At 42.1% G+C, this 20,732-nt stretch overlaps 1 protein-coding gene across 3 annotated transcripts in view; it reads right to left on the bottom strand.

Annotated features, from left to right (window-relative positions):
* Positions 1-20,732, bottom strand: part of MAP3K3 (mitogen-activated protein kinase kinase kinase 3) — a 68,056-nt gene that overhangs the window by 30,662 nt on the left and 16,662 nt on the right. For 2 of the 3 annotated variants that reach the window (XM_018065331.1, XM_018065330.1), the window contains exons 3-6: positions 20,202-20,294; positions 10,770-10,810; positions 5,294-5,393; positions 6-119 (exon numbers count right to left, since the gene is read on the bottom strand). In XM_018065331.1, the coding sequence (XP_017920820.1) occupies positions 6-119; positions 5,294-5,393; positions 10,770-10,810; positions 20,202-20,294 (348 nt within the window). The remainder of the gene's footprint in view (positions 1-5; positions 120-5,293; positions 5,394-10,769; positions 10,811-20,201; positions 20,295-20,732) is intronic. The other variant, XM_018065332.1, reaches the window with a different exon arrangement.

The raw sequence follows: 20,732 nt of genomic DNA, 5'->3' as shown, positions 1-20,732 counted from the left end.
CTTACATGGTTTCTGTCCTGGGACAGCAACAATATTCTAAGACTTTTCATGCTTGAGCTTCTATCCAAAATGTCAATTGCTTTGTCAAGATCATCTTGATTCTTCAGCAGGATGGAGAGCTGTGACACAGGACACAGAAAAAGGAAATCATATAAAATATGTCTTTAATCTGCAAAAATTAGAAAATAAACACTAAAAATAAATTTGGAGAAAAACAATCTCAATGCATACTCTGGAGTCCTCAAAGACCTAATTGAAGCCATAGAGATATTTTCTTTTTTTTCTTCATTAAGTGTACAATTTAGTAAGTTTTAGGAAAATGACAGAGTTGCGCAACCATCACATAATTCAATTTTAAAACATTTTCACTGCTTTAAAAATATCTCTTGTGCCCATTCACAGTCACTCCTCTTTCCTACCTCTCGCCCCAGGCAACCACCAATCTACTTTCTGTCTCTAGAGATTTGCATTTCCTGGACATTTCATATAAACGAAATCACACAATTCGTGTATGTTCGATTCAATTCAGTCTTTTGCATCCAGCTTCTTTCATTTTGCTTAGTGTTTTTGAGTTCATCCATGCTGTAGCACATTAGTACTTTATTTCAAGATATTTTCTGAGAAGAGTTTCCTCTCTCAAAATACTCTTTACTCCAAAGCATCAAGTCCCAAACAGTTTTAGCCCCCATAATTCTTCCCAACTTGAGCAGTAGAAGCATGTCCCACCCTACTCTGTGCTGACATTAACAAAATAAGCAGAAAAGGCAGAGGAGGAGGAAGAGAGGGAGGACTGAGGATGAAAACATTACTCAAATAAGAACACAAATTTAGACCACATAGAAAGGTTTAATATCTTAATGTTTAAAAGTTAAAAACAAAATCCATGACTAGAACCAAAAATTACTTCCTCTGTTTTCATTCCACCGAAGTATTAAAGAGAAGATTCTCGAGGATATAGATAAGTCTTACTCGCTACTAAAAAGCAGAAGATATTGAGTTCAGTTCTGTCACTCAGTCGTGTCCGACTCTTTGTGACCCCATGAACCACAGCATGCCAAGCCTTCCTATCCATCACCAACTGCGGGAGTCTATCCAAACCCATGTCTATGAGTTGGTGATGCCATCCAACCATCTCATCGTTTGTCGTCCCCTTCTCCTCCTGCCCTCAATCTTTCCCAGCATCAGGGTCTTTTCCAATGAGTCAGCTCTTCGTATCAGGTGGCCAAAGTATTGGGAGTTTCAGCTTCAGCATCAGTCCTTCCAATGAACACCCAGGACTGATCTCCTTTAGGATGGACTGGTTGGATCTCCTTGTAGTCCAAGGAACTCTCAAGAGTCTTCTCCAACACCACAGGTCAAAAGCATCAATTCTTCAGTGCTCAGCTTTCTTTATAGTCCAACTCTGACATCCATTCATGACTACTGGAAAAACCATAGCCTTGACTAGATGGGCTTTTGTTGACAAAGTAATGTCTCTGCTTTTTAATATGCTGTCTAGGTTGGTCATAACTTTCCTTCCAAGGAGTAAGCGTCTTTTAATTTCATGGCTGCAATCACCATCTGCAGTGATTTTGGAGCCCCAAAATATAAAGTCAGCCACTGTTTCCCCATCTATTTGCCATGAAGCGATGGGACCAGACGCCATGATCTTAGTCTTCTGAAATACTATGAGTACTTAGTATTAAAAGATGCAGAAGTATGCTATGCCTTAAGACCTAACGAATGTCAGATCTTACACCTCTGTGGCAAACACAAGCAAAAATCCAATTAATTTCTGTGGTTCCCAATTTATAATACAAGGAAATGAGAACTCTAAATCCTAGGCCAGGAAATAACAAATAGTAAAAAATGGTATTTAAAATAAAATCTCAAAATAACCCATGGAATGGGATGAAATTCTACAGATCATATCACTTTAAAGAATTCATTTCTGAGTAACATATAAAGCAAGGATAAATAAGGGCTAGTGTTGGGTGGAGATAAGAGAAGATAAAGAAATTACTGGAGCATGTTTTAACAACCCAAAAAAAAAGCTACAATTTTGCAAATATATGATAAGGATCTAGTATCCAGAGTATATGAAGAACTCTTACAACTCAACAATAAAAGGACAACAATCCAGTTTTTTAAATGGGCAAAGGATTTGAATATGTATTTGTCCAAAGAAAAATCAATAAGTGGCCAATAAGTACATGAAAAGATACTCAACATCATTAGTCATTAAGGAAATGAAAATTAAAACCACAATAAAATATCACTTCACACCTACTAGGATGGCTATAATTTTTTTAAAAAAGAAAAAAAAAAAAAGAATCACAAGTACTGGTGAGAATGTGGAGAAACTGCAACCCTCATATATTGCTAGTAGGAATGTAAAGTGGTACCAGCCAATATGAGGAAATTGGGCAGTTCCTCAAAAAGTTAGATACGGAGTTTCTACAAGACCCACAATTCTCCTCTTAGGTATATTTTAGAGGATTAAAAACATCTGTTCATATAAGACTGGTACACAAATGTTCATAGCAGCATTATTTATTTATAATAGCCAAAAGTAGAAAAACATCAAGAGGTGAATGAAGTGATACACAAAATGTGGTATACCCGTATCATGAAATATTATCCAGCCATAGAAAGGAATGAAGTCCGATACATGCTACAATATAGATGAGCCTTGAATACATGCTCAGTGAAAGAAGCCAAATACAAAAGGCCACATACTGTGTCATTCCATATATATAAAATGTTCAGAATAGGCAAATCCAGAGAGATGTAAAGTAAATAAGTGGTTGCCCGGGGCTAGGCAGTGGAGGGGGAGTGGGAAGTGACTGCTAATGAGTATAGGGTTTCTCTCTGGGGTGATAAACAGGTTCTGGAATCCAGTACTGATAGTTAACACAACTCTGAACATACTAAAAATCACTGAATTGTACAGTTTAAAAACATAAATTTAAAAATAAAAGCTGTGATATGGTAGGTGAATTGTATCTCAAAAAAGCTATTTTAACAAAAATATAAACATAAATAAAATCAAAGATTTTTCATTTGTGGTTCACAAGTCCTGACAAGGGAGGGTTTAGAGGGCAAAGAAAAATAGGTTGAGAGAGTTGAAATTAATAAGATTAGTCAACTCTTAGTCATTGACATTAGCAGAGTACGGAAAAACATGCATGATTGAATATAATAACAATTATGGGAGTTCCCTGGTGGCTTAGTGGTTAGGATTCTGGGCTTTCACTGACATGGCCTGGGTTCAATCCCTGGTCTGGGAAATGAGGTCAAAAAACAAAAACAGAAACTACAACAGTTAAAAACTGATGAAAAATAAATGCTCAAATACTTTAGTCTTCACTGACTCTTAAAAAATATATATATTTGGTTTAGAATCAATATCTGCATAAACATTTGAATAAAGGAATGTCCAACATTCTGGGCAGTCACTTCCTTGGCAAAAGAGTTTGAAAATGGATTTGGGGACATACGGAATTCTTAATGGAAATATTAACAGAAAGAGAAACAAGTAGTGCTAAATCATCCAGAAAAATCTTTCCTAACTAAAGAACGCCTTCTTGAATGCTGACTAGCTAGCTGATTTTAGCCTCACTTTCTCATACAGTCATGGATGCTTGAACTGTTCTATGGATTTTTCACTTATATTTTGGGGGTTCTGATATCCTGTATTTAAAATGTGTTAGTTTACATACTTTGAAATGCTTACATCTGTTTTATTTATTAACCATAGTGTTATTGACTTTCTAAATTTGTTGTATTTCTAAAATTTATCCAAAAAGCAAAAGCTCATATGGTCTTACTTTTGTTAGCTATATGGCAGCATATACCCAACTGGGGAGCTTCCCCAGTGGCTCAGACGTAAAGAATTTGCCTGCAGTGCAGGAGACGCAGAAGACTCGGGTTCGATCCCTGAGTCAGGCAGATTCCCTGCAGGAGAGCACAGCAACCCACTCTAGTATTCTTGCCTGGAGAATTCCATGGACAGAGGAGCCTGGTGGGCTACAGTCTATGGGATCACAAAGAGTCAGACACGACTGAAGTGACTGAGCAAGCATGCGTACCGAACTGTGGCTGTACATTTTGTTTAAAGAGGACCAGAAAGTTTTTAGCCAACAAATCTCAGCTTCTACAGATTTCAGCCCCAGAGTCTGGAGGAAATTCTTAACTTTTCAACCACTAAAATAAAACTACATGGGAAAGACCTCTCAAAGAGCCATGAGATTTCCCAGCTTTCCTGTCTATTCCCCTCAACTTAGTTCCCTCAAGGAGCAAGCTTTTTTTTTTTAAGCCTTTATTTTCAACTAAGGGATGAATCAACCCTTTTTTTTTTTTAAAGATTTTAATTTATTTTTTGGCTGTGACAGGTCTTCATCGCTTTCTCCAGCTGTAGCATGTAGGTTTCTCATTGCAAGGGCTTCTCTGGCTGTAGAGCATAGGCTCTAGGTGTGCGGGCTTCCACAGCTGCAGCACTTGGGCTCACTAGTTACAGCTTGTGGGCTCAAGACTGCAGGCTCAGTAGCGGTGATGCACGGGCTTAGTCGCTCCGCAGCATGTGAGATCTTCACAGACCAAGGATGGAAGCCATGTCCCCTGCATTGGCAGATGGATTCTTAGCCACTAGACCACCAGGGAAGCCCCTCAAAGTGCAGGCTCTTTACTGGGCACAAATACGTTGCCTTTCAGACTAATGCAAAGCATCAACCTAAGCAGACTACAGCCTCTAGTACCTTCCTTGGAGCTGGGAAAGCAGCCAAGTAACTGACATTCAAAAGAATTCCTTCCTGAGTGATGTTCAAAGTATGCACAAATAAGGACCATTGGGTGGGGTTAGGAGGAGTAAGCGTTTAAAGAAATGATTAGATGAGGTGCTAATGTTTGACACCAGCTACAATCAGAAGCTAAACTCTGAGAAGAATCCAACATTTATGACTGTCAATAGAGGTTGACAGTCCTACCCACCAATTTTCACCACATCCCCAGCCCTGCTGAACCCTCTGCTATAGCAAGGCAATGCTAAGCTCTGATCCTGATCCCCGTACCTGACTCCACCATGGAGTTATTAGAGCTACTGGCCTAGAATGAGCAGAGGGAATAGAAATAGCTGTGCAATCTTCCACGCAGTAAAAAAGAAAAATCCCAGAATTATCGGAATTAACAAAAGAGGCTCCCAGAAAATGAAAACCTGCAGATGACATCAGAAGAACAAACTAGGAGATTCTCAGTTAAGCAGAGAGGAAAAGGCAGGCAAGGTGCTCCCCATGCCCCCGCCAGCTGCCTTTCGCACCTCATTGTTCATGTAATGTAGGTCCAGGGGCTGCCCAAACACTGCCGTCACCTTGTGCTCCACATCTTCGTATCTCACAGGCCGGCTGAATGCTATAATTCTGAAAGAGAACAGAAGCATGGTTAACTGCATATTTTAAATGCAGGGTTTAGAAGTTATGACTCCTGAGTGATATTTTCCTTTCTTTTCAAGAGTTCTTTTTATTTTTCATGTAGCTTGCCTTTTTCTGTATTTTTTTCTTCTCTTATCTGCCTTTATCTTTTCACCCTTTCTCTGCGCATCTCTCAGGTTTTTTAATAGTACCCACAGGCAGCTAAATCAGTGTTCAATCTCAATCAATGTTCTACCACTTCAGCTCAGATCTTTCAGTCAACGACAGTTCAGTATCATGGCAGGACACCTGGCTTTAAAAGCTATGTTCCAAATATTCCTATTAGGAAGAAAAACTGGAGACTGGAACCACAGTCCTGAAAACATGGTCTTAACTCCTAAATGACTCACATCCAGGACTTGGAAAGGTCTTTTCTACTGTTCATTTTTGAGATGCCACAGGAGTCTCAATGCTGATTATCCTAAGAATTGACATTTCCCACCACTGAGTCACAGGAATTCCCCTTGAGTTGGTTATATGCCTGATTAGTTTTCTTAACCAGTGACATGTGTGCCTATAAATAGTATTGATATTGATATTTTTCTAGAGAGACTCACTGCTACTGCTACTGCTGCTAAGTCACTTCAGTCGTGTCCGACTCTGTGAGACCCCATAGACAGCAGCCCACCAGGCTCCACCGTCCCTGGGATTCTCCAGGCAAGAACACTGGAGTGGGTTGCCATTTCCTTCTCCGATGCATGAAAATGAAAAGTGAAAATGAAGTCGCTCAGTTGTGTCCGACCCTCAGCGACCCCATGGACAGCAGCCTTCCAGGTTCCTCTGTCCATGGGATTTTCCAGGCAGGAGTACTGGAGTGGGGTGCCATTGCCTTCTCCAAGAGAGACTCACTAGGTCTGTTTAAAGAACAATTTCTATAAATATTAACACATGGAAGAGTAGGAACATGTTCAAAGAGGTCTTAAAATAACTTGTCATTACACAGCACAACAAAATTTACAAGTGGGGATAGATGAAACAAGGTTGGCAAAATGTTGATAATGTTGAAGCTGGGTAACAGATCCTTGGAGGTTCAGTTTCACATTCTCTACTTTTGTGTGCATTTGACATTTTTTAAATAAAAAGTTTTAATGTATTAGGGATACTGGGGATAGTCAACAATGTTTGACATATAAAAGTGACCGTATCATAAGGGTCCAACCCAAGACTTTAAAACTTATTTAAACAAAAATAAAGAGATAAACAGAAGAGAACATAAAAAAGAAACATATGCATACTACATATGTACATGTATATAAGAAAATGTAGAATTAAAAAAATGTTGGAGTAGGGAAGGTCTTCCTAAGCATTATATAAAATTACATAAAATACAGAAGTCAAAAGGAAGAAGACAAATTTGACAGCAACAATTTAAACTGCTGATGGCTGCAGCTTTTAAATTTGTCTGAAGTCTGAGAGGGTTATGCCTCCTGCTTTCTTTTTTTCCTCAGATTGCTTTGGCAATTTAGCCTTCTGTGGTTCCAAATGAATTTTAGGATTATTTGTTCTAGTTCTGTGAAAAATGTCATGGGTAATTTGATAGGTAAGCCATTGGATTTTCATGAAATCTGGCTGGCTGAAATCAGTGGGCATCATGAAAGTCATATCTAGAACTGAGCTGTTCAATACAGTAGCCACTAGCCACATGTGGCTATTTAGATTTAAATTGATTAAATTTAAAATCAGCTCTTTCAGTCCCATCAGCACATTCAAGTGCTCACTAGATACTGGAAAACACAGCTATAAGTCACCCCTTTTTATACCCAGGTCTACACATGCAGATCAAAAATATCTGGAAAAAAAAATTCCAGAAAGTTCCAAAAAAGCAGAACTTGAATATGCCCCATGCTGGCAACTATTTACGTGGCATTTACATTCTCTTAGGTTTATAAGAAATCTAGAGATGGTTTAAAGTATACACAAAGATGTACATAGGTTATATGCAAAGACTGCACCATTTCATCTAAAAGACTTGAGCATCCGAGGAGTTTGATATCCACAGGGGGGCCCTGGAACCAATTTTCTCAGCTACCAAGGGATTTCTGCAGAACATTTCTATTAGAGGGGAAGTTTTACTGAACAACGTTGATAGGCTATTAGTATAATCCTTCACACAAAGCCTAATATCTCAGGAAGATAATTTCTCTATAACTTTTCCTTCATCTGTCACTACCTTCATTTCTGAAAATTATATTGCTGAATATATTGATTTATATCCACCAGGAAATCATCCATATTGTAATCCTTATATTTTCCCCCCTCAAATCAACCATCCCAAGCATTAATCAGGTGCTATCTTAAAAAAAAAGAGAAAAAATTAAGTGCTACCTAGATATGGGTTATCTAGACATGAGTGTTTGATGGATTCTTTCGAGAGAATACCTTTCTATTAATTCTTTTGTAATTAAGGAATTACTAAATTCCATAATAATTAAGAAGATAGATAAGATATGTGTGTTTGATTGATTCTTTTGAGAGAATACCTTTCTATTTATTCCTTATAGTAAATCATATCCCCTTCATCAGGACCTCAGCAATGGTTCAAAAGGGGTCCGCCTTTCTGAATAAAATACCAGATCACTCAGATGTCCCTAACACTGTCAGAAAAAGATCAGGCTCAGATAAATTCTCCTGCATTTGGTTTGGTGATGAACCATTTAAAACTTCCAAAACCATTTAAAAGCAGTCCAAAAGTCCTATCAAAGTCAAGAAAGCAGGACTCCCAGGTTAGTTAAGATCTAAGCTGCCACCATCACCTTAAATAACTGGCATCTTCAGGCTAGTACTTCAGAGACAGGTCTAACACCCAGCACAACCATCCCCACCAGTTCAAAAGGCAGGCCCCTTTTGAACTGTGGCTGAGGTCCTGATGAAGGGGATATGATTTACTATAAGGAATAAATAGAAAGGTATTCTCTCAAAAGAATCAATCAAACACACATATCTAGATAACTCATACCTAGGTAGCACTTAACTTTCTCTCTCTCTTTTTTAAAGACAGCACCTGATTAATGCTGGGGATGGTTGATTTGAGGTGGGGAAGGAATATAAGGATTACAATATGGATGGATTTCCTGGTGGATATAAACTAATACATTCAGCAATATAATTTCCAAGGAGGGAGATCTTAGTCTACAGTCCTCTTCTGCCCTCCTGAGGCTAAGAGGGAGGAAAGTTCAGAGTTTGATGCCCACCCATCCAAAGCAAAGGGAAACTCAGCCCACCAGAATGGATATCTGGCAATGACGAAGGGGAAAAGTCACTATTCTTTCTTTCCTCTTTTCTGTAAATTCTAAGTCTATAAGAACCTACAACGTTTAAATCGATCCTGTTCCTAGTCCTGTAAAAAGTAAAGAAAGCCCACAGAAATATTTTCAACCAAATCTTTAAGATATGAAATACATGAAACCAGAGCTGTCTGGCACAGAGCAGCTTGTACATGGCTTTGCCGCACAGACTTTACAGAGTCCTCAATTCCACACACAGTACACGAACAGTGAAACACCACGGCTCCAGAAAACAGCTCCATAAAAAGAGCATGCAGTTCTCAAAATCTTGATACCAACACTGCTGCTCGGGGCTTCAAAAGGCCATTCCTGCCTGACCACCTTACATATTTGTGGTTTCGATCTGGCAGCATCTCTGAAACTAAACACACACACTTTCTCAGTGTAAGTCCGCTCACTGTAACTATATACCACTTAGGGAACAGGAATTCAGGAGAGCGTAACTGCGTAATTAGGCTCCAACACAATCGAGCCTTTGATTTTGTATCTACTTCTGAAAACTCTTGGCTGCTCTGACTTTGGCAATCCCTCCAAAATCCAGTCCGGTCAGAAGTGTGAAAAGCAGCAACAATGAAGTGACAATTTAACTTCCATGCTACTGGCAGGTCCTAGAACGAACAGCTGGGGACAGAGCTCAGAAAACCTTCTTCCCTCCCGGCCTGGAACAGCCCTAGAATTTACCTAGCAGCAGCAGGCCCTGGCTCTGCAGATGGCCCTTTGCACAATGTTTCCACCTCTGACCAACTTGCAGGCTTCTGAATGTATCTTTTTAAGGGAAAGCAGAGCCACAGATATCCAGAGCTAGTTTCAGAGTGGGCTGAAAGATGCCAGCAGCAGAGAACTTTCAGGACAAAAACGTTTGAAGGCACTTAAGGTCCTCTGGGGGCTTCCCCAGTGGCCCAGCAGTAAAGAACCTGCCTGCAATGCAGGAGCCGAAATAGATGTGGGTTCGATCTCTGGGTCAGGAAAATCCCCTGGAGAAGGAAATGGCAACTCACTCCAGTATTCTTGTCTGGAGAATCCCATGGACAGAAAAGCCTGGCAGGCTATAGTCCATAGGGTCGCAAAGAGTTGGACACAACTGAAGAGACTGAGGAAGCATGCAAGGTCCTCTGGTGACTGGTAAAATAGGAGGATCTTATCCTCATAGGTGTGCTCTTTGCCCTCCAAATGTTCATGGTAAAGGAAAAAGGGCAGGGCAGTTATCAACGAGGGAGAAAGGCAAAGAGCAAGAAACATATTGAAAAGCATGCTTGTGTGTATACATGCTACACACATGCACACAAAGTGTCCCAAACATCCCCTGACCAGAGTTCTATATGCTTTCTTAAAGATTTTCCTTAAAATAACTTGAGAAATTAAGTGAAGTCATATTTTTCTCCACTGAGAACTTCTATCTTGACCTCCTACAAAAACCTTAATATTGACAATGGGAAAAGGATACAAGGGTTTTGTAACAGTACTTTCACTTCCCCAAGGTAAGATGCAGAATGCAGACTGAGAACTCTCTCTTTCTATGTCCTCAAATGAGCTGAAATCTTTCACAACTGAGGGACTTAATGCAGCTTCCCATGACCTAGAGACATTTTAAAGAAACTACCAATTCACCCAACATGACCCCTGATGTGGACAAAACCAGGTACACTCTTTCAGGACAGGAATGGTAGCACGTCACAGGAGAAGCCTCCTCTCCCTCTGATGCCCACAGCTGGCACAGGGTCAGCATGTCTGGAAGCTATGACTCAGTGGAGCTGGAGCCCTGACTTCCTCCCCCAGCACAATGGTGGACCTCACAGCAGCAGAATAAGAGCAAAAGGGTAAAACATTAGCAGTTGACCAGACCAGCAGCTCTAAGACCAGAAACAAGCTTCAGTCAATACGCCAAACCAAGGATGCAGCATTCCCCTTTCTGCCCCATCAACCCCATTACCTAGCCAGGGACCCCACAGGAGTCACTCCAGGGCGATGGCCCCCATAAGCTGCACGCTTTCTGAGAAATGGGGCTCAACGGACACATCCACGCATCAGAAGGCAGACTTACCGCCTCTCCCCGTTGTGCTCAAACTTGATTCTGACGTCACTCTGCCAAAGAAAGGACAGACAGGTTAGCGGGTTTTCTGGCCTGTGTCACTCCTGCCCCACCCAGGTAGCCTCAGGCAGCCCTTCAGCAACATTAGGCAGCATGCCTGGAGGCTCCTGTTGGAGCTTCTCTGCCCTGACAGGCACTCCTGTCACAGAGTTCTAACCTCTGGGGCAACAAAGGTCTTGGGACAAGAACCCTTGGGGTTGCCCAGCTCAGGAGATCTGCTCTGACGTGTCATCTCTAAGTTCACAAGCTCTATTTCCACAACTGGCTCTGGAGCTGCTCCCACTGTGTCGCCACCTCTGGGCCAGGATACTACTCCTTCTTGGCTGACGTAACTAAACGGAAAAAGAACTCTTCATAGTGATAATTCTAGCTACACGACCACAACCAAGTTACTTATCCTCTATAACTCTTAGTTCTTCCATCTGCAGAATAGGGCTAAATACCTAACTCACAGAGTTGTTATGAGAACTAAACAAGAAAATGTTTAAGTATAATACTTAATACATAGTAGACACACAATAAATGGTTGCCACTGGTACCAGTGATCTCCCTACCCTATCACGGCTGCCCTAAGTGGGAGTAGAGTGGCACCCTGGACAAATACCTTATAACTGTCCCCAGTTTTAGCCTAGATGACCATCAGGGTACCCTTTAAGCTCTGGGAGAACAGGGATCATGCCTCTCTTAATTCCGTAGCTCCAGGGACAAGCAAATGTAATGGTATATAATGTTCGTGCTTACCAATATTTGTTAAATGAATTCACTGATTGAAAAACAGAGTTGAGTATAAGCAACAGGAACAAGGGAAGGAAGGGGTGTTAGAAGGTTAAAGAACAAATCAGGGAGGAAGAGATACTATAAAGGTCAAGCAAATAACTTGAGGGAGTTAGAAATGACAGGAAAAGAGAAGAGATATTATAGAAGAACAGGTACAAAGGAAAAAGAAAACTAAGATAGTCAGGAAACCACCAAGCAACAGAGATAAAGGTAAGAAAGAGTTCATAGTCAGTGAATGAAAATAATACTGAGACAGGCAAAAGACTGTGGCTTTGAAGAAAGAAGAGGGTTTCAGGATATCTGAAGATGAAGAACACAGAGCAGGCAGAGAAAGTGACAGAAAAAGGAGAAAGCTGAAAGGCAGGGTAGGTGCACAAAGGACTTCCCCTTTCCAAGAGATGGGAGGGCTAGAATTCTCTTCCAGTCAAATGAACTAGACTGATGATTCTAACCTACACTCTAAAAATTTACACTCTAAAGACTCTAACTATACTCTAAAAACCCCTAAAAGCTTTTGTTTATGTATATAATATCTATAGATATTTGCCTTATTACAAATTAAAACTAGGAAAACAAATTTTATTCATCTAAAAATAATTTAAAACCATTATGTGTTAACATAAACACATTTTAAAAACTGTATGTTTTTTAAAAAGTGAAGTGAGACAGAGTTCCCTGGTGGCCTAGTGGTTAGGATTTGGCACTTTCACTGGGGAGGCACAGGTTCAACTCCTGGTCAGGGGAGTATCCTCTACGCCATAAAGTGTGGCCAGAATACCGGGAAACAAAAAGAAAGAAAGAAAAAGTGAAGCAAGAGAGTGGGAAACGCTTTAATGCTGGCTTCGTAGGAGACGGCTGGGCTCTCAGATCAGCTTCTGCTTTCAAACTGCTGTGATAACATGGATCAGGTAGCCTCCGGAAAACTCTACTGTACTTTTTTAAGAGTATGAGGGTGAAAAGGGCAAGGAACATCTTAGTACTATTATGAAAATAGTTTTAACCTGAGGGACACCCAAAAAGTTCTTGGGAACCTGCTAGGGGTCCCAGAACACATCTTGAGAGTCACTGAATTGAAATATAAGAATACAGACTCTAACTAACTATTTTGAAGTCAAGGAAATGGAGGCTCAAAGAGCTGTTGCTGCTAAGTCGCTTCAGTCGTGTCTGACTCTGTGCAACCCCACAGATGGCAGCCTACCAGGCTCCCCTGTCCCTGGGATTCTCCCCTAAAATTCACATACTGAACAGCAGACAGCAAAGCTCCTTGGAGTAACAGGCCTGCACTGTGACAGCTCTTCAAAATACAACCCTGATACAGCCCACTCATCCTTCGATTTAACATATGGACCACTTTATCCATTACCAATAATATGACAGTAGCTGACATTTATAGAGCATTTACTATATACTAAGCCTTGTTCTAAGTATGTTACATGCATCAATTAAACTAACCCTCACAACAGGAACTCTTACGATCCCTATTTTACAGGAGAAACTGAGTTACAGTGAAGTTAAATAAATTCTCTCAAGATCATAATGCTTTAAAAGAAGCCTAAATAGGCTACAAGGAGAAGGCAATGGTACCCCACTCCAATACTCCTGCCTGAAAAATCCATGGACGGAGGAGACTGGTAGGCTGCAGTCCATGGGGTCGCAAAGAGTTGGACACGACTGAGCGACTTCACTTTCACTTTTCACTTTCATGCACTGGAGAAGGAAATGGCAACCCACTCCAGTGTTCCTGCCTAGAGAATCCCAGGGATGGTGGAGCCTGGTGGGATGCCATCTATGGGGTCGCACAGAGTTGGACACGACTGAAGCGACTTAGCAGCGGCAGCAGCAGATAGGCTACAACCTAAGTGTTACACAGTCAAGGGAGGCTTATTTTACTCACAGATGCAGGGCTTCAGTGGGAACACTGAAAAGAAGAAACTATCACAGCATCTTCTGAAACCTTACTTTTCAGAACTCATGGAGGAGATGAAGTAATAATGGAGTCGGCATCAGATCAGGGTGGTGACCTTGCGGGAAGCTATGAGGCCTGGGGAACCTGTAGGGGAGGCTCTGGTTGGGGCTGTGCATGGTTGGAGGTAAAGAAGGTGAAATGGGAAGGCAGGGTGCCCTACCTGGTCTGCATTCTAGGTGAGAGAGACTGTGTATGTGTGAGCGTGCACACGCACACGTGGAAAGATGTGCCACACTACAGAGGAAGTTATGCGGCTTCAAGGTTTTCTGAGTGACAGCAGTTTTGCCACTGTCTTCCCTTTCTCCCTCCCCTGAAGTCCCCATGGGAAGGGCCTTCCAAAGCACAGTGTCTGCCTCATGCTGCCGCGCTCAGCCATGCCACCTCCAGCTTCCCATACTGTCCAGTTTCACACCAGCTCTAGAGGACCCCACGTCTCCACCAGTCTGCAGTCCTGTCTGCCCCTACAGGTAGGGTGCCACACCTTTCACCTACAACATTATTACAGTTAAGCCCCCTACATACCAATAAGTTCCGTTCCAAGAGCACGTTCATAAGTTTGACTTGTTCAAGTCCAACAAAGTGAGCCTAGTTACCCAACTAACACAGTCAGTTATATAGTCTGTACTGTAGTAGGTTTATACTTCTCACACAAATAATGTAACATAACACATTTTTAATCTCATAGTACAGCACCTTGAGAAGTACAGTAGCACCAGCTACATCACCGCTGCTTTCACACTTGTTTCTGCACATCCTGGGCTTGAAATAAAGATACTGTGCTACTGCATACAGTACTGTACAGCACACAAAAGCACAGCCGTTGGTAGAGGATGCACGCGCGTGTACGCCAGGCATGTGAACTAACTTACGTGACTGAACATAGGAGGGCACATTCGCATCTTTGAAAGCTCACAACTTGAAGGTTCATATGCGGGGGACTTGCGATATTTAGATGCACCTAGGAAGGAACTCCCTCCGTCCCTTTGTGGGACTAAAGGAACTGCATTTATTTCATGATGGGACATAATCCAAATGCTATTTGACGTGAATTCAGTCAGAAAAGGAATTAAACTTTTGCCTCAAACCAAAAATCACTCCTACTCAAGACTAACCTAGCCTGTGATTAGCAAGCAGTGTAAACAAAGACGCCCAGTCTTCTGAGTCCTGTGTCTGATGTGGCTACAGCATTTCCAGATCAGGATGCCGGCCCGTGACTGGTTTCCATGTACCACATGGTGTGCCCAAATCTGCCAAGTTCCTAACCCTGGGTTTCCCCTGTCAGGGCTGACTAGAACAAGCCATGGACAAGAAAGCTCAGTAAAGCTCACTGGATTCGATTCCTTCCTGCCAACCGTTCTCTGTGTCTCTCTGAGGCATTGTGCATTGGTGGCTGTGTCCTCCTTGCCTCTGTGCCTCTGTCTCAAGCCAGGGAACCTGCCACCACTCTAACCACTTCTGCTTCTTTGCTGGTTCCTCTTCCTCGTGCCTTCTCCCACCCCTCCCCTCAACACGTGACTGTGCCTCAAGGTTTGAACTTTTGGCCTCTGGATTTCTCTCCTTCTCTTCACTTCTTCTCCTTGGTAGGAATTAAAAAATCAGGTCACCTCTAAATAGAAGATTCCCAAATCTCTATGTCCAGCCCCAGCTTCTCAAGCAAAACGTCATCTGTCTGCCATGTAAACGAGACAGGTAAGTCGTTGTAAGGAATGGAACACTAGAGTCAAGTTGTCTGGCTTCAAACCCTGGCTCTATAACCTCCCCGTTATAACCTTGAACATGACTCTCTGTGACCCAGTTTCTTCATTTGCAAAGTGCAAACAGTGGCAATCTGTATCGCGGAATTATCAAAATAATTAAATGAAATAACTGGGGAAAGCTATGAGAAGGGTACTTGATACACATGTTCAAAAAATGAAAATACAGGTCCATTTTCCTTTAGCCAAACCCTTGGGAGCCAAAAATGTTTCAGAACAGTGGTTGGTGTTCTGTATGTTAAGTGATGCCCCTCTTGAGGGAGGGTGACAGGTGGCGCTCCCATGGCAGAGGCAGACACAAACACTTCATGCCCTCCTCTACGCTGCTAAGCCTCTCGGAAGTTACTTTGGGGCTTTGTAACTAGTTCTGACCAATAGCTAGGGACAAAGCTGAGTTCTGCACTCTCTTCCTTGGCAGCCACATGTTCCAGGTCAGAGGAGCCACCCTCAATCAGGGTCCTGACGTGGCTGTGGGGAACACTGTCGCCTCCTTCCCTGCACTGGACACAGCTGTACAGTCACTGAGATTCACGGTTTACCTGTTAACAGCAAAAGTCAGTTTCTGTATTGAAAAGTATGAATATTCACAATAAGTGCAATAAATAAAGACTGTAAATAGCCCTGTGTCCATTCAGGCCAAGTTTTGTTGCCAAATGAGTTTGCCGGAAATTTTAAAATACATAAATTTTAAAAAGCTCCTTTTAGTTGGCAGTACTCTTTGGATTTCAGAACTGCAAAAGCAGTGCACACACATACCTGCGCACACAGCTCAGTCTTTCGCTATAATTGCAAACTCAACCTAGTCATGTGTCTGAATCAGCCACCCTCCCTAACTAGTCCCCCTTCTCAACGGTGCCACTTATAATACTGGCGACAGGCTCAAACCTCTGAGCTCCATTTGATTCGTTCCCTCTTTTCCCTTTCTCAGCAGATGGCAAGACCCTGCTCTCCCCTCCAGAGACTCCCGGATGAGACTGCTTCCCATTCTCTCAGTCCTCACTCACCTCGAGTCCCTTTCCCCTCCTGAACTCCTGAAGCAGCCTCTGCACTTCCCAGCTCCCCTCTTCCAGCACGTTCTACATGCCTCCACAGTCTCAATCATCTTAGCCACCGCTTTCACCACATCCCTTCTTTATTCAAAAACTAATCCGCGATACCCATGACCTACAGAATAAAGTCTAAGTTATTAACTATTATTCAAAGCCCCCTGGAACTTATGCTTACTTAGTTTAATCATCTCACATTGTTTGTTCTCAAAGGGAACCCTCTCTCCAGCCAGCTCAATGCGCACCCTATTTCCTGAAATATGCCATATGCATTCCTTCCCCTAGGCCTTTAATAATGCAGTCTCCCACCCCGGGGTGCTGCACCACCTGACTAAACTCCTACATATCCTTCACTGCTTGGCTCTGGTGCCACCTTCTCCGGAGATGGCTCTGTGACTCCTCTGGCCCAAGTTCTGGCCCACCTTTCACTTTCCTGGCCGCCTTCACCTCTCAGAATTTGTACCATATATTTAGGCACAGTCACATCCTATCTTAGTTTCTTTTTTTCACATATTTCTCGTTTATAATAAGACTGTGTGATTCCTAGGGTACAGGGAATATAACATATTTCTTTTGTCTAAGAAGCTTGAGTATAAGTTCACATTGAAGTGAATGGAGAGATGCCACAGCTGCTGAGAAAAAAGCACTGGTACAAAAATTCAGGCCTAGGGAGGTTCAAGTCCCCCGCCCACCAGAGCCAGTGTGGCAAAAGAGTAAGAGCCATAGCCAGGAGAAGGCAGTGCAGGCCCCCAGGCTGGGCTACAATCTGGGAACGGCATACGGGCAACAGGAGTGATCAACGATACCAAACCTAAGTAGAAAAGACCTTCTCAAAGTCTGAACTCAACAATTGAACATGTAATCCAGGAAGATTCTCAAGAATTAAAAAAAAAAAAAAATCAAAGTGTTTATTAAACAAAGGTCTGTGAACCTCTGCTCTGGCGAAGGCCCCCACGAGCCAGTATCTCTGGCACCCTCTCTCTGATTCTGTAGCGCTCCCATTCTCCCACATTGCTATGTACCTTTGCTGGCTCCCACATCTTTGGCACTGGAGCCCTAATTTTGCCAAAGATAGTAAATAAATGAGAAGAAAAGGGCACCAAAAATAATTTTATTTGTGTGACTCAGAGAAGTCCTAAGAGATCAGTGGAAGAGGTGATTATAAAGCAACCGTCTTCCCTGCCCCAGTTCCTTCTCAGTCCCCAGTCCTAGCACTGCACAAGACATTCAGTGAGGATGTGAATAAAATCAATGATGAAATGGTATATTCATCATTTACTGCTACTTAATAAAATACCACAGAAAAGGAAGCTTCTTACGAAATAGAATATGAGACTTGTACACTGTATGTTTTATTTTCAAACTAGCCAGCCTATCTTATCAATAACTCTTGAAAGAGAAAGGAAGTCCTGAAGAGTCAGGTCTATCACAGTAAAAAGCAAAAGACAGTCCTCTCAGTCCCTGCCCCTGCTGGCAGAACAGCTCCCAGAATTCTCCTCCTTTAGAGCTGATACCAAGAGCCTGCCCTTCTAGTGCCTGCTATGAAGAAAACAACTTTTTCATTCTCAAGAACCAACTAGTAAACATCTCCGTGCAAGCCTCTACCTACCTCTGTGATAAGATTCAAGGAAAACAGGAACCTGTGGTAATAAGGATTCTATTTCTTCCTTCACTGGGATTTTCATATGTTAGGTTAGCTGCAGAAGTCTACAAAGGACCATCTGATTGATAGTAATGTCAATCCAATAAAGGCAGAAATCCTTAACCTTTTCAGCTCCATGACAACAGAAGTGACGCAGTCACTACCGCTTTACACCCGTGCCCTGTGCTCCAATGTATAAAGCGCTTTATATTCTATGAGCTCACAACTTCCAGAGGTAAACAGAAAAACTGAGGTTCAGAAAGGCCATCAGACTTACACAGTACTACTTTTACAGTAGGTAAAACTACTGTGACCAGGAGTCAGAAGACCTGGGTTTGCTTCCTGGCTCTACTTAAAACCTTTGCATAAGCACTTTGAGAATTTTTAAACTATAACACACATGCTTATATTGTTGTTATTGCTGTTAATTGTTGTTGTTGACAGCACTCTCCAAACTGTAAAATTCCACGTTAATGGATTATTAACAACTCAATGACTTCTGGGCTCCTTTCAGTACACTAAGCTGTCAAGTTGGAAAAATAGCACCTGTTGCTAAAGCACTGCAAGTGATGACTTCTAAAGAGTCTGCACGTTACGGCCTACAGAGCCGTCCATGGGCCCCAACCTAGGGTGCGCCACACTGATCCAAAAATGTGCAGCCAGCTCTAACCAGGTGGTAGGCTTCCAGGGACCTAATGGGAAAACACAAACCGCACAGATCCTAACTTCTAGCAAACAGGTGGATAACCAAGCACGTCATGCCCCTATACTTCCATAGCTGCTCAGAACACTTAGCCGTTCTCAAATCATTCCCTTTTTCAATTAATCGCCTAGTTTGTTTACTCGGGGAAGAGGATGTCTGAAGTCTTGCCAAGCAGAGATATTAAACTAGGCTTTCCCGTTCTTCCAGGCCTCAGTCCCAACCAGTTCTGTCACTGAAGTCCCAGCTCCTGTGGCATTCCTTGTCGTGCCAAGTCTGAGCCCCAGGAGGGCTGCTGCTTGCCCCTGTGAGCACCAATCTATCCCCAAACAAACATCTTTCCTACTGGCCAAAATACTTGGGTTCTTTCAACCGGGACTCTGCAACCTGAATCTTTAGCCCACTGTGACATTTCTTAGACCAATTTGGCATCTCCTAGCCATTTAAATTAGGTTTCTGATCTTTCAGTCCTCTCTCCTCCTAAGCATGGACGTTCTGGCAGAAGTGGTAATGAGGAAACTGTTTATTCCTATCCCAGGCCCAGATAAACAAAAGCAAGAATTTTTAAAAAGGGAATTCACTTTGTAAACTGTAAAGTCCTACAGTAACAAACTATTAATATCTCGAGACTCTTAGGCTGGGCTCTTTTCATTATATCAGGCTGTAAACACTTGTCCCCTCTGCTCTCACCACCCCCATCTTACCCCATCTCACACTTCCTCGGAAATGCATTCACTAAGACTTTCTCTCTCCTTCCGCTTTCAGGATTTTGCTGAAGAATATTTCTCCTGGTCAGAAGCTGAACATCTGCTACACTTCCCAGAAGTGACCATTCTACAACCTTGACTTTATTAACAGCAGAAGCTAGTCTGATGTTTTCATTGTCCTTTCACCTAAAGTTACCATAAAACTTTGAGCTTCAATTTCTAAACAGCCATGACAGTTCCACAGCTTCACATTCTCCCCAGAACCCCATGCCCCTGGATTAGACTATTAGATAGGTTTCCCACTGATGAGTTTATCACAATGTGTAGAAACCCATGAACTCATGACCAGTCCATGGAGGATGAATATACACATCTCCAAGGATGTACTCAATTTCTTGCCCAACAAATCAATAGTCCCTTATATAAAGTTGTGCTAAGACCACAGCCAATAGCCACATGTTGCTATTTAAATGTAAAATAATTAAAACTGACTAAAAATTTAAACTCAGTTCCTCAGTTGCTCAACAGCCACGTATGGCCAGTGGCTACTACACTGGGGCAGCACAAATATAGAACATTTCTATCACCACAGAAATTTACTGTTAAGCAGTGATACAGGCTGCTTATGAATAATACTGTTGTGAGAAATGGTAACAGAACACAGGTAATGAGTAACCAGTGCTCCCTACAAATCCACTAAAACAATTTGTCCAGGATATGAATTCCATACACTTCCAGCACTGCAAGATTTAAAAGCACATTTCAGCTTTAATGGGTAATTTTATTCCTTACCAAAAATTTCTTTTTCTCACTGGCCCCTGCACATGAGCTTGTTGTTACTGTGGGGCTGTTCAGAAGGGCTGAGCTGCTGCTGTTGTGCTTTTTCTTTAAAAACAAAAAAACTGAGGTTAATAATTTGTATCCTTCATGCTGCAGAAAAAGTCTGATGATATTCAAGTAAACTGTGGATCCAAATAACTAGTATTTCTTGTTAAGATTATTTCCTGAGAGTAGTCAATCTTTTTCACAGGCTTCTACTGCTATAACCACTGCCTTTACTCCAAGAACACAGCAGTAGGCACAGTAGAAGATCAGGATTTTCTAATAGTAGCTTTAGCATCCTCTGAGCAGGATTCCTAAACAGTAACAGACCACTTCACTCCTCGGCCGGGTTCTTTCGGGGCTTCCAACTCAAGAAAGCTTCCCCTTTTCACCTACTAACTGATATCCATGCTAACAGTCCCATTTGGAGAAGGATCAGCTGACTGGAGCAGCATTAGCAAGCACACTCCACATAGGAAGACAGGAAGGAAAGTGAGGTCA

The sequence above is a fragment of the Capra hircus genome, chromosome 19, assembly GCF_001704415.2.
Source record: "Capra hircus breed San Clemente chromosome 19, ASM170441v1, whole genome shotgun sequence".
Lineage (NCBI taxonomy): Eukaryota > Metazoa > Chordata > Mammalia > Artiodactyla > Bovidae > Capra > Capra hircus.
The sequence above is the reverse complement of the archived record's forward strand: the minus strand, read 5'-3'. Positions and strand labels throughout refer to the sequence as shown.